Genomic DNA, 13,871 nt, shown 5'->3' with positions numbered 1-13,871 from the left:
TTCTTATATCCATCAGAGAAATGAGGTCAAAGGGCAAACTGCTGCCCTGAAAAGTTGAGACTGAGGCAGATACTGAGAATCACAGTTTACTAGTAGCAAATGCCTGCTGCTGGTGCCAGTACCAGGCAGAGACAAAAAGCAGAGACAAGCCATTTTCTTGTATCCTGTAAAATTTTTGACCTACACAATCTGTGAGCATTATAAGCTATTTCACAACTAAATTTGGAACATCTCCTCATGTTATCTGTGATATATCTAAAAAACATATTATCCTTCTAATGCTTCTTAAATGTTTACAAACTAAGGAATACTGGTATATAAATTTTTAAGTAAGAGCAAAGTATTCTAACAAGATTGGTTGTAATTGACCACCAGTAAAACTTACTAAATAATAAGTGGGCACAGTATGGCCCTGAAGTTCTCAAACAGGATACTCTACACTCTTAAAAATTTAGGTTCCCAAAGAACATTTTTGTTTATGTACTATCAACACTGACCACATCAGAAATTACAACCGAGAAATTCTAAAAATATTAATTTATGAATCTATTTAAAAATAACAACTCATTGTATGTTAACACATTTTTAAAAACAATATATTTTCAAAACAAAAAATTCAGTGAGAAAGGCATTATTTCCCATTTTTTGCAAATCTTTAACATCTGGCTCAACACAGTAATACAGCTGAATTCTCATATGTGCTTCTGGTATTCCACCTGTTGTGATATCACCATGTATCCTCTAGAAAATGGCATCAAATCCTTGTGAGATAATGAGAATTTTAAAAAGGTAAATATTTTAGTATTATTATAAAAATGTTTTTAACTTCACAGACCCCTCTCACATTATGAGAATTCCTGGTACAGGCATACCTCATTTTATTGTGCTTAGCTTTACTGCACTGTGCAGATGCTAGTCTTAAAAATACACTTAAATCTCAGGGAGAAAGCAGTTGCTGCAGATTTTTTCAGATACTTCTTATCAGATTAAGAAAGCTTCCTCCAATTTCTAGTTTCCTGAGAGTTTTAATGATGAGTAGACATTGAGTTTTATCAAATGCTTTTTCTGCATCTATTCAGATACTATTTTTTTCCTCTTATTGTTTTAATGTGGTATATCACACTGAATGTTTAATTGACAAACCAACCAGAATTTCTTAAATAAATCCTCCCTTTTGCTAGTATTTTAAGATGTTTACATCTATGGCGTGAAAAATAACCTTGCCAGGTATCTAGGTTGCAGTGGCTTTATAAGAAGAGTTGGGTCATGTTAATTCTTTTCTACTCTCTAGAAAAATCTGCGTAAGATAGGTACTAATTCTTCCTTAAATGTTGGAATAATTCACCAGTGAAGCTATCTGAGCCTGGAGCGTTCTCTTCTGGGTGGTTTTAAATAATGAATTCAGTATCTTTAAATAGATATAAACCAAAATTATTGTATCAGTTTTGTTCGTCAGCCAGGCGCAGTGGCTCATGCCTGTAATCCCAGCACTCTGACAGGCTGAGGCAGGTGGATTACTTAAGGTCAGAAGTTTGAGGCAAGCCTAGCCAACATGGCAAAACCCTGTCTCTACTAAAAATTCAAAAATTAGCTGGGTGTGGTGGCACGCACCTGTAGTCCCAGCTACTTGGGATAGGCTGAGGCATGAGAATCACTTGAACTTGGGGAGGTGGAAGTTGCAGTGAGCTGAGAGTGCACCACTGCACTCCAGCTTGGGCAAGAGTGAGACTCTATCTTAAAAACAAACAAACAAAAATTCCCGGTAGCTTTTATGTATGTGTGGAAATTAAAAAATTTAACAAAATGCAAAAGACAATGAATAAACAAGGCAGTCATGAAGAATCGTAACTAAGCTAGAGGACTTTTATTATCAGATATCATGACCCATTATAAAATTACAGTAATTAAGATACTGTGATATCAGTCCAATGATAAACATATAAAGAAATGGAAAAGAAAGGAGTACAGAAATGGAACCACACATAAGGTTACATGATTTGTACAAATGCTCAACTGCAGTTAAGTGGGAAAAAGATGGTCTTTTCAATAATTGGTTCTAGAAATTTTATATAGCAAGAGTACTTGACTCAACCAATAATAATTATGTAATATTCCCCTGACAACAGCAGTTTATCAGTGCTTTAGATCAATGTTTCCCAAAGCATGGTAGCTATTATAGAAAAAAGATATTTAGCCAAATAAATTTGGGAAATGTTGAATGTGTAGGCTTCATTTTACAGGACTTTTCAGAGCCTTAATGTTATGTCAATTAAGGATTCAAAACTAAAAAATGCCCCATGAATTCTATCTCACATTATACTAAAAATTAAGTCACAGCAGATCATAGGCCTAAAAGTGAAAGGCAAAGCATAAGTTTCTAGAAGAAAAATAGGAAAGAATCTTTGGAGTAGGCAAAGGTTAAACAGGACACAAAAGGTCCACAAAAGAAAAGATTGATCAAACAGATTTTACTCTACATGGTGCATTTCATTCTATTTAAATTATACCTCAATAAAAGGCAAAAAAGAAGCAAATAGTGTATCTAACCTAATACTAGGAAAAAGACAAAAATTATACAGGTAACTACATCCGGATACAGTGTGTTCCAGGAAACCTTACAGAAGCTTTGAGAAGGACACATAGTATAAAAAATAATTAAAAATCAAAGAATATGTACAGTCACCCCTCTGTATCCATGAGTTTTGCATCCATGGATTCAATCAATCTTGGACCAAAAATATGTGGGAAAAAACTGCATCTGTACTAAACATGTACAGACTTTTTTTCCTGTCGTTATTACCTAAACAATATAGTATAACAACTATTCACATAGCATATGCATTGTATTAGGTATAAAGTAACCTAGAGATGATTTAAAGTATACAGGAGGAGGTGCATAGGTGATATGCAAATACTACACTATTTTATATAAGAAACTGGAGCATCCTCAGGTTTTGGTATCTTCAGGAGGTCCTGGATTCAATCACCCACAGATATTGAGGAACAACTGTATACCTAAAAAAATGAGTGATTATCACAGGACTCTAAGTAGAGGTGGAGTAAGAGATTGAAAGAAAGCCTGGCACACAGCAAACCAGTAAGGACTTGTCACGCAACCCAACAACTAAGAAAATGCCCTTATCTGAAAACTGGTAAAAAAAAAAAAAAAAAAAAAAAAGATCAGTGTGTTTAATCTGTCTTTTGTGCATAAAATGTATTTCCAGTAACCAAAGAGTTGATGAAGGAAAAGTCCTTTATAGAATTTCAACAAGTGCAGAAGAATAAAACAATTAGAAAACTGCCACTTTAGCTGGGTGCAGTGGCTCATGACTATAATCCCAGCACTTTGGGAGGCTGAGGTGGGAGGATGGCTTGAGCCCAGGAGTTCAAGACTAGCTTGGGAAAGACGGCGTGACCCCATCTCTACAAATAATTTAAAACAGTCACTCATGGCAGCATCATGGCGGTGCATGTCTGTAGTCCCAACTACTCTGGAGGCTGAGGCAGGAGGATCTCTTGAGCCCAGGAAGTCCAGGCTGCAGTAACCTGTGATTGTGCCACTGCAGTCCAGCCTGGGTGACAGAACAAGACCCCGTCTTTTTTTTTTTTTTTTTTTTTTTTAAAAAGAGACCATCCTGGCTAACACTTTCAAAACCCCGTCTCTACTAAAAATACAAAAAATTAGCCGGGCATGGTGGCAGGCACCTGTAGTCCCAGCTACTAGGGAGGCTGAGGCAGAATGGCGTGAACCCGGAAGGCGGAGCTTGCAGTGAGCCGAGAGCGCGTCACTGCACTCCAGTCAAAATGAAAACAAAAGCACTGCCCATTTGGTTGCAAAGGCAGAGCTGTCAAGTTCTCATAATCAAATCTCAGTCCAAATCCCTGTGACCCCCTTCTCAACAACAACAAAAAAAATAGCACGGCATGGTGGCACCTGCCTGTGGTCCCAGTTACTGAGGAAGGAGGATCCCTTGAACCCAAGAGGTCAAGATTGCAGTAATCAGTGGCAAGAGAGAGATCCTGTCTCCAAAACAAAAACAAAAACAAACTCGAAAGAAGAAAGAATGAATAAGGAGAGGGAGGAGGAAGAGAAGCAACAGGAAGAGGAGGAGGCTAGGAGGAGGGAGGGGGAAGGAAGAAAGAGGAAGGGAGAGAGAAGAGAGGAAGGAAGGCGGGAGAGAGGAGAGAGGGAGGAAAGAAGAGGGAGGGAGGGAGAAGAGGGAGGAAAGAAGAAGGGAGGGAGGAAGAAGGGAGGAAGGAGAGGGAATAAGGAAGAAGGGAGGGAGAAGAAGGGGAGGAGGAGGAAGAAGTGGAAGAGGAAGACCACCACCACTTTAATCCCTAATGAAATAATGGACCTGGGCAACTATCATCAATGTCTGATTTTTAAAACCATTAGGAGAAAAGGTGATAGGAACTTCACAATGGTTGGACCAGGCTGACAGCATCTGAATTCAGATTAGTCTTAAATTAACACCAAAGGTTGTTAAGGGTGGGGGCAGGGAATGTCAAAAGTCAAAAGTGAATCTAATCAAGCCTCCCTAGCTCCAATTACAAGGAAATTCAGGAGACAGAAAAAGAAGTTAAACACTACCACCACGAGGTAATCATCCAAATCCAATACAGATATTTTCAACTTACGATGGGTTTATTGGGACATAACCCCATCACGAATTGGGCAGTATAGTGACTGTATTACTTTCCCACCATGGTAAAGTCAAAAAACCCTAAGATGAATCACTATAAGTTAGAACAAATGACCTGGTCTCTTCAACAAGTAAATGTCATGGAGATAAAAAGAAGAGCAAAGGAAGAGGGTTACTGTTTTCCATTAGAAGAAATTTAATAAACATACAACCAAATTAAGGATCCTGATTTGAACAAAACAACTGCAAAAAGACATCTCTGAGTCAGGATTACTTTCCTACTTTTAAATTTCAATTTAAAAGTTCTCAATTAGGCCGGGCGCGGTGGCTCAAGCCTGTAATCCCAGCACTTTGGGAGGCCGAGACGGGCGGATCACGAGGTCAGGAGATCGAGACCATCCTGGCTAACACGGTGAAACCCCGTCTCTACTAAAAAATACAAAAAACTAGCCGGACGAGGTGGCGGGTGCCTGTAGTCCCAGCTACTCGGGAGGCTGAGGCAGAAGAATGGCGTGAACCCGGGAGGCGGAGCTTGCAGTGAGCTGAGATCCGGCCACTGCACTCCAGCCTGGGCGACAGAGCGAGACTCCGTCTCAAAAAAAATAAAAAAATAAAAAAAATAAAAGTTCTCAATTAATTATCCCTTCCATCAACTTGTTTTCTTTCTAGAAATTATATATAGCAAACATATTTGACTCAACTAATAATTCTGTAACACTGTTTCTTTTTCAAATAGTAGCTTTTTCAAATAGTTAACCCTTCATAGCAGTGCTCCCCAAAACATTTCAACAGGGATGTCAATAAACACCACAGAAAAAAAGGTGTGGCCAAACAAATCTGGGAAATGCTGAAATATACTTTTTCTTTCTTTCTTTCCTTCTTTTTTTTTTTTTGGAGGACTCTTCAGAGTCTTTAATATGCTAATGTAAAATGACTAGGGGAGCACCCAGAGTATGGCATTTTTGCCATAGCTATTTGCTATTTGAACACTTTTTCACAGAACATTTCATGGGACTGATAGAACTCATTTTAGAGGAAATCAAAACCTTAAAATATGTTTATGTCTGTCACAGCTAAGTGTATTTAGATGCTTTTAATCTGATTATTTAAAAACACAATAGGAGTATCAGCTAAACTACATACTAAATAAGTGACTTGTTTTCTATGGAAAAAAAACCCACCACAAATACTTATCTAACAGAAACAACCTATAAAGATTTTTATAACCCAAAATGTAAAAAATGGCTAAAAATACCAAACATTGCACACATACCTGGCAGAATTCACATGTAACTTGAATTTCATAAGTTGAATAACTTATCACATTCTTTTTCTCATGGCAAGAATACTGAAAAACAAAGTGGTTTCACACTGTTAAAAATAGTTCCGAAACACTTCTTGAAACACAGTAGAAAATAAAGTGCTCAAATTACTCTCTGTAACACTACTGTCACCCCAAAACTAGTCACTATTAAGAATTTTTATAATAAGAGTAGTGCTCTTGAAATATCAACACACCTACACAAATATCCTAAACATAGGTATTAATATATCCAACTCCACCAAAGGGAGTAAAAGAGGAAGAAACATTTAATTCAGTCCTTAGGGCTGTGGTTGAAGGGCAGCCATTAAGAGAGTAAAAAAATCCTTACTTTGAACACTGATGAGAATGATGCAACCTAGTAATTCCATATTTCTCTTCAGAAAGCTTTTAATTTTAAAAAATGTACTTACTGGTATTCAGCTTCTCAGCCTAATTCATCAAAATATATCTGTCCTACAATGTAGTTGATCTATATAAACAGCTCCCATTTGTATCAGCTTAAGGACAAGTACAGTATACTGAAACTACTCAGGTTAATGACCCATTTTTAAAACTCCACCAATGGCTTCACCTTATAGTCACTGAAACCTCATCCAGTGGTAAATAAGAGTAACTATGTGGTTATTCAAATAAGCTAATGGTGCATAGAGGAAATTTGCATTTTTCATAATTCTGTTCATAAATGAAGTTTCAAAAATGTCATACTCAGAAAAATTTGGTAATTCTTGTGGGGAAATGTGTAACTAGCCAAAGTTCAGTGTCCTGGAGTAAAGGTCGATCTGGTATAGGAAATAAGAAGAAGAGAGCAAGTTTCTTCCCTTGTCCTATGCAAAATTTTTATCTAAGAGGGTTCCATTTCTTCATTCACATTCAACTTTACCACGCTGTCTGCGAGGAGAGGAAAAAGAACACTAGAAAAATCTAAGGAAATTTATAGTAGCCATGCTTCCGTCATTACAAGTAGAATATGAGCTTCATGAGGGCAAGGAACTTATCTTTGGGTTAACACCTACAACAGCGCCTAGCTCAGTTTAGTACAAGGAATATTTAAACATCAACTATACACAGACACAAAGATGAAGAAAATTCTCCTTGCATTTGATAAACTTTCAGTCTAGAAGAAAAAGGAATATGGAAGTACAATGCCAATTAATTTGGTAGGAATAAGAGTTAAAAATACTATGACAGTAGAGAGGAAGTGGAAGGATCAATCTGATAGTTGTAGAAAAACTTTCAGAGGGAGTTAGCCCTTGGTACCCTTCTCCTTAATCTTTTCTACTCTCCACTATACTATTCCCCTCCTCTACAAAACAAGTTTCTTACCTACACAGCAGCCTATTTCTTAGCCAACAAATAAAAACTCCATTCCCTTATTACCATTTTCTATACTTAGCTAAGAGAGCTATAAATATTAACAGTTCAAGCACCCTGAGACAGAAACGATAACAATTCTGGGAGGCTTAAATGCTATCTCTTTGTTAATCTAACTGAATCTAAAGTCTATAAATCCAGGCTTATCTCCCTTTTACTGCATTGTTGCAAATATGCTCATAACAGAAGCCTGGAAGGGAGGTTTTGTTGAGCTATAGATTGTTGGAGAAGTCAATGACTGCACATAGAGAATTGTTAATATATCATATTACTCTCTGGCAAGTATCTACAATCTATACTGGCAGGACAATCAACTGTCATGAAAAGCACCCAGGAAAGTTCTAGGAAAAATTTTTTAGAAATCGGCTTCTTTGATTTCTCCTAACTCTTCTTCTAACATTTATCTTCCTTGGTCCTGAGTTTCCATTTGGTACTTGGCATGAGTACTTCCTGCTAGATGCTGGGGATGTACTGGTAAATCAAGATAGTTACCTGTCTTCATGGAGTTTCCAAGATAGTGATGGGGCTTACATTAACTAATCAAGCATCCAACTCAGAGCTCCTTTTCTTACAACCTCAAATTAAGATTCAAAACTATCACTGAATGCCATAATACAAATCTGATTATCCACTTAGTAAATCCTACAGACTCAACCTTTTAGGTATACTTTGAGAGATACAAATTTAGCTATCATTTATATCTAATCTGACTTCCTTCTAAGTGCTACTTCCAATACACCATGGCCCATTTAACAGTATCAGACTGCCTGCCATTCTCTGAAAATCACCCTCAGTTTGCATATTATTTTAGCTCTCCCTAAAATATACCCTCCCAAATGAATGTTTGCCTTCTTTGTTATTATACTGTCAAGGCCCAGTTCAAATAACATTTCCTTTGTGATACCTTCCCCATAATCCAGATTAAAAATTTCTCCCATGAACAATGTTGTTTATGCTTTGCTTACAGCATCCACATTATGTTCTGTAATGTCATCTATTATATAATCTGTGCTTCTCCCACCCCATTCTACTGCCTACTACTTCTTGAAGAAACATAACATAGCCAAAGGAATATGAGCTTTTGAGTCAGAATTGGCTCCAAAACCTGGTTTTGCCACTCGTAAGTTATAAAATATTGTGCAAGGTTCTAAATAATTTTGTGCTTCAGTTTCCCCAACTATAATACAAGGGTAGTATCACCTACCTCACAGTTGTTGTAAGCATTTTAAAATAGTATATGCAAAGTATACAGCACAATGCTCGGCACATGAGTACTGGATAAAATGGCAGTTGCAGTTCTATTATTTCTACTGTTATTAAAATTATAAGGCTGTCTCTATTCATCATTATATCTGCACAGTATCTTACTTGCTAACAGCAGGCACAGAGTGATTGTTAAATTGTTAGAAGAAATTATATCAGTTGGGTACATTCTAAAAAATTTTAAAAAAGAAACTGTAATTTGTAAAATGCGTTAAGTCCACATTTACTTCACATGGAAATAATAACTCTGCATCTTGGAGAGGCTACCAACTTCTATGCTCCAAGGTTTTAAAGAAATACATGGTCAGGCGCAGTGGCTCACGCCTGTAATGCCAGCACCCTGGGTGGCCGAGGCAGGAGAATCACCTGAGGTCAGGAGTTCGAGACCAGCCTGGCTGACGTGGTGAAACCCCTTCTCTACTAAAAACACAAAAATTAGTGGGTGTGGTGGTTTATGCCTGTAAATCCCAGCTACTCGGGAGGCTAAGGCAGGAGAACTGCTTGAACACGGGAGGCGGCCACTGCACTGCAGCCTGGGCAACAGAGTGAGACTCCATCTCAAAAAAAAAAAAAAAAAAAAAAAAAAAAAAAAAAAAAAAAAGAAAAAAGAAATAGATTACATTAAATACCACCACCCTTTTAATCAGGAAAAGTGTAAACAGATGATTTTTATTAAAGAGACCAGTAAATTTGGGTAAACTAAAGTTCAAATATTATGAAGAATCTAAAACATGACTTTCCTGTTTCTCAGCAAATTGTAAATACTTCCATTCCAATTCTTCAATACTGGTGAAGACATCTTAGGTAAATTGCTGAAATATACTCACTCGTGAACATAAAGTAAAATGAAGGTTAAAGCAAAATGCCCAAAAAGTTAAGCTAAAATTAAAGTGCCATACCAATGTGTGTAAAAAGCAAAATAATATAACTCCCTCTTTAAGAAAAAAATAACAAAATACATCAGGAATAAATTTAAGTAACAAATAATTTTTAATTTCATAGCGGTAACTATGAAGCAGTCACACTGCACAGATACACCTAAGAAAAAGTGTCTTCATTCTGGAATGTTTAAAATACCTTGTGGGTTAAAAAAAAATCAGCTAGGCGAAAATGCCAAAGATTAGAAGTCCCAAATCAGACTGCATCTTAGATACACTCTTCTTTTCCTAATAACTTGGTTCAAAGTGACAATGGCATTCTTAAGCGAATAAAGAGATTTTCTTGAAAACTACTGATACAACAACAATGGATGAATCTCAAAATAATTATGCCAAGTGAAAGGAGACAGTCAAATAAATCATACTGTACGATTCCATTTATATAAAATTCTAGGAAATGAAAACCACAGCGACAGAAAACAGATCACTGGTTGCCGAGGGACAGGAGTAGAAGGAGTGGGAGGGAAGGATCACAAAGGGGCATGAGAGAACTTCTGAGGGTGACAAATTTATCATCTTGATTGTGGTGATGGTTTTTTGGGTGTATGCGTATAAATCAAAACGTATCAAGTTGTATACTTTGAATATGTATAATTTATTATAAGTCAATTATACCTCAAAAAACTATTTTTAAAAGGAATCTTGAGCTGTTTTAAAAATATATAAATCCTCCCCAAGGTGCAATGGCTCACACCTGTAATGATAGCACTCTGGGGTGCTGAGGCAGAAGGATCAGAGACCAGGAGTTCAAGACCACCCTGGGGAACATAAGGCTCTGTCTCTATAAAAAAAAAAAAAAAAAAAAAAGAAAGAAAAAAAGCAACTTGAAAATTAGCCAGGCATGGTAGTATGTGCCTGTAGTCCTAGCTACTCAGGAGGCTGAGGCAGGAGAATCCCTTGAGCCTAGGATTTTGAGACTGCAGTGAAGTATGCTCTTGCCACTACACTCCAGCCTGAGGGATAGAGCAAGACCCTATCTCAGGAAAAACAAAACAAAACACACACACACACATACACAAATATCCTTAAAATATGAACTTCAAGGCTTATGAAATAACCTTCCTGCCACAGCTGCATGAAGTCAAAGACCAGGGCTAATGACCATTTGACCATTCATAAATGACATCTGTTAATTACTTAAGTCAGTGAAACTCACTCTAGCTTTTTTCCCTCCTCCCATCCCACCATGGGCTGGATTCTTCATTTCACATCCTATAAAAACGCAGCATAATTTCCAGCTTTGAAATGGCAACTTTCTGACTCCTACTGTGCAGGGGCTTAATAAAGTGCCCCGGGCATTTTATCCAAATTAAATACAACATGAAGCTTTATTTTCAACACTTAAAAATTTCACCTAGGTATGTGGTTCTTGTAGAACCAATACAGAACTATCAACATATTTTTCTTTTCTTTTTTTTTTTGAGATGGAGTCTTGCTCTGGCACCCAGGCTGGAGTGCAGTGGCGCAATCTCGGCTCACTGCAAGCTCCGCCTCCCAGGTTCACGCCATTCTCCTGCCTCAGTCTCCCAAGTAGCTGGGACTACAGAAGCCCGCCACCACGCCCGGCTAATCTTTTTGTATTTTTAGTAGAGAAGGGATTTCACCATGTTGGCCAGGTTGGTCTTGAACTCCTGAACTCAAGTGATCCACATCCACTTTGGCCTCCCAAAGCACTGGGATTACAGGCCTGAGCCATTGTGCCTGGCCCTCTTTCCAGTTTTCTAAGACAGTTCCACATACAAACACGTATATGCTCCTCATATTTTCTCTATTTTATTGCTATAAAGCATGCTATTTTAGAACTCCATACTTGTTTAAATTCTACTTTCAATTTTGTTTGTTACAACATATAGCAATTTCTACTATTAGGTATCCTGTATAAATGATCAATCTTACATAATTCTAAAAAACCCTAAAGCTGGAGAGAGAGAGAGAGAGAGAGAGAGAGAGAGAGAGAGAGAGAGATCAATCTTACATAATTCTAAAAAACCCTAAAGCTGCAGAGAGACAGAAACAGAAAAAGAGAGCGAGAGGGAGCGAGCGAGAGCGAGAGAGCGAGAGAGAGAGAGAGAGAGAGAGAGAGAGAGAGTGTTTTAAGAGACAGAGTTTTGCTCTGTCACACAGGCTGGAGTGCAGTGGCATGATCATAGCTCACTGCAGCCTTGAAATCCTGGGCTCAAGTGATTTTCCCGCCTCAGCTTCCTAAGTAAGTAGCTGGGATTACAGGCAATGCTACCATGCCTGGCTAAAAGCTGAAATTTTCACTGGCGTTCAGAAGGAGGTCACTTGTTATGTCCTGATAATATAAACTAAACTACACCTAATGAACTAAGGCATTGTAAGGAACTTTAAATCTGCTCCAAGAATAATATAAAAGAGCAAAAAGAAGAAAATAAAAGTTACCTTGAATACTACCATTCAGAGATAACTACTGTTAACATTCCAGAGTACAAAGTCTAGTCTTGTCAATGTATGGTGATACATAACTTTATAAATTATAAAAACATGACACTATGAAAATGAAAGAAGAAAAAATATATAAATAGTATTATAACTTCCTCTAAAATGCAGTTATCTAAATTCTGCCATATAATTAAATAGTAATGTCATTAAATAGTAGATGTAATTTTTAATGGCTATATAGTACTCCACCATATAATTATTAATGGGCTTTTATCATCAATGAATATCTTTGGGACAAATCTTTGTGCAATATCTGTAATAATTTCCAGACGATGAACTTCTAGAAGTGAAACTGCTATATCAAAGCAAAGGCATATTTTAAGGCTTTTGATTTATATTACTAAACTGCCCTCCAAATATACAGTATTGATTTCTACTTTACCAGCAGAAAAAGACCTCATTTCTCAATACCAACACCAACAGTGGATACCATTAACATTTTTGTCATATTAGTAAAAAAACTAATTTTAAAGTTGCATATCTTGACACACTAATGAGGTTGAACTTTTTCATATATATAACAGTCATTTATACTTCTATGTAAAATGCCTCCTCTGCCCAGTCCCCGTTTTTTTTTTTTTCAAGATGAGGTCTTGCTCTGTCACCCAGGCTGGAGTGCAGTGGCATGATCATGGTTCACTACAGGCTCCACTTCTCAGGCTCGAGCAATCCTTCCACCTCAGCCTTGTGAATACCTGGAACTACAGGTGTACATCACCATCTCCAGCTACTTTTTATATTTTTTGTAGAGACAGGATCTCCCTATGTTTCCCAGGCTGATCTTGAACTTCTAGGCTCAAGCCATCCTCCTGCCTCAGCCTCCCAAAGTGCTAGGATTACAGGCATGAGGCACTGCACCTGACTCTTTACCCATTTTAAAAAAATAAAATGTTAAAATTCTTTCACTTGAATATAGGGTATAGGCTTTTTCTTATGACATTAATTTCTGATCAGACACCTTGTCGTTTTCCTAACATAGCCCTAACTATTCATTTTGTAAATAAGGAGACTGAGGTCTGACCTTATTCAAGGTCAAAAATGAGAAAAAAATATTTCTCCTGCTATTTTACAACGAACAACTATACAGAAATTTTATGTAAACCACTTTTAATAGTACAGAGAGGTTTTTAGAATTTCTAGAGTTATTAGGCTCATTATCAAATGGAATCACGTATTAAAAAATGCCAATAAGAAAACAGAATAATAAAGAAAAACATTTTAAGAAAAGATGAATAGAAGAAAATGGGAGAAATTAACAAGCAAAACGCATCTCCCAACTTAAAATTCACATAAAAGTTAAGCCACCAGAGAAAACAAATATAGAGCATCTGCACAGGAGGCAGCTCAGACAGGCTACCTGAGGGCAGCCTACTGCAGTGTCTGAGTCTAAGCAGAGTGATAAAGATGTCCACTGGAGGATAGATGAGTTGAGGGTTGCGCTGGGAAGGAGGTGGTCAGCCCTGCATTTAATGTTGGAGTCTCAGATGGGTAACAAAAAAAGGGAAGGCAGCCTGATGTGAGCTGTCAGTGCCCAAGTGGGCTAAGGAGGCATGCACATAAAGTAAAGGATAGGAGTGGCACTAGTCCAGCATAGGGTGTCAGGACCCAAACAGGAAGACATCTACTTGATGGAGAGGAAAAGAGAGTGCCCGATGGCACCAGACAATTAATTATGTAAATAGATGGATATTGATCAAATAAGTAAATATATCAAGGATGTCCTACGTAAGAGTGAATTCATACTCCAGTTGAAGGGAATTATAAATATAGAATGAGCCTTGGTATTAGATGACATTTGAAGATATTGGTGGTAACTTATGGTTCTCAACATAAAGATACAGAAATGTAGATGTTAATGTGTATATG

At 37.4% G+C, this 13,871-nt stretch overlaps 1 protein-coding gene across 3 annotated transcripts in view; it reads right to left on the bottom strand.

The window, feature by feature from the left end:
• The window catches only part of ATF2 (activating transcription factor 2), a 90,535-nt gene that overhangs the window by 55,479 nt on the left and 21,185 nt on the right, over positions 1-13,871 (bottom strand). For all 3 annotated transcript variants that reach the window (XR_007718278.1, XM_050751772.1, XM_050751773.1), the window contains exon 3: positions 5,920-5,994. Coding sequence is in view for 2 of the 3 variants with exons in the window: in XM_050751772.1 (XP_050607729.1) it covers positions 5,920-5,951 (32 nt within the window). In the remaining variant the exon portion in view is untranslated. The remainder of the gene's footprint in view (positions 1-5,919; positions 5,995-13,871) is intronic.

The sequence above is a fragment of the Macaca thibetana genome, chromosome 12 (assembly GCF_024542745.1).
Source record: "Macaca thibetana thibetana isolate TM-01 chromosome 12, ASM2454274v1, whole genome shotgun sequence".
Lineage (NCBI taxonomy): Eukaryota > Metazoa > Chordata > Mammalia > Primates > Cercopithecidae > Macaca > Macaca thibetana.
Note: the sequence above shows the minus strand (reverse complement) of the source record. Positions and strands in the feature narration are given on the sequence as shown.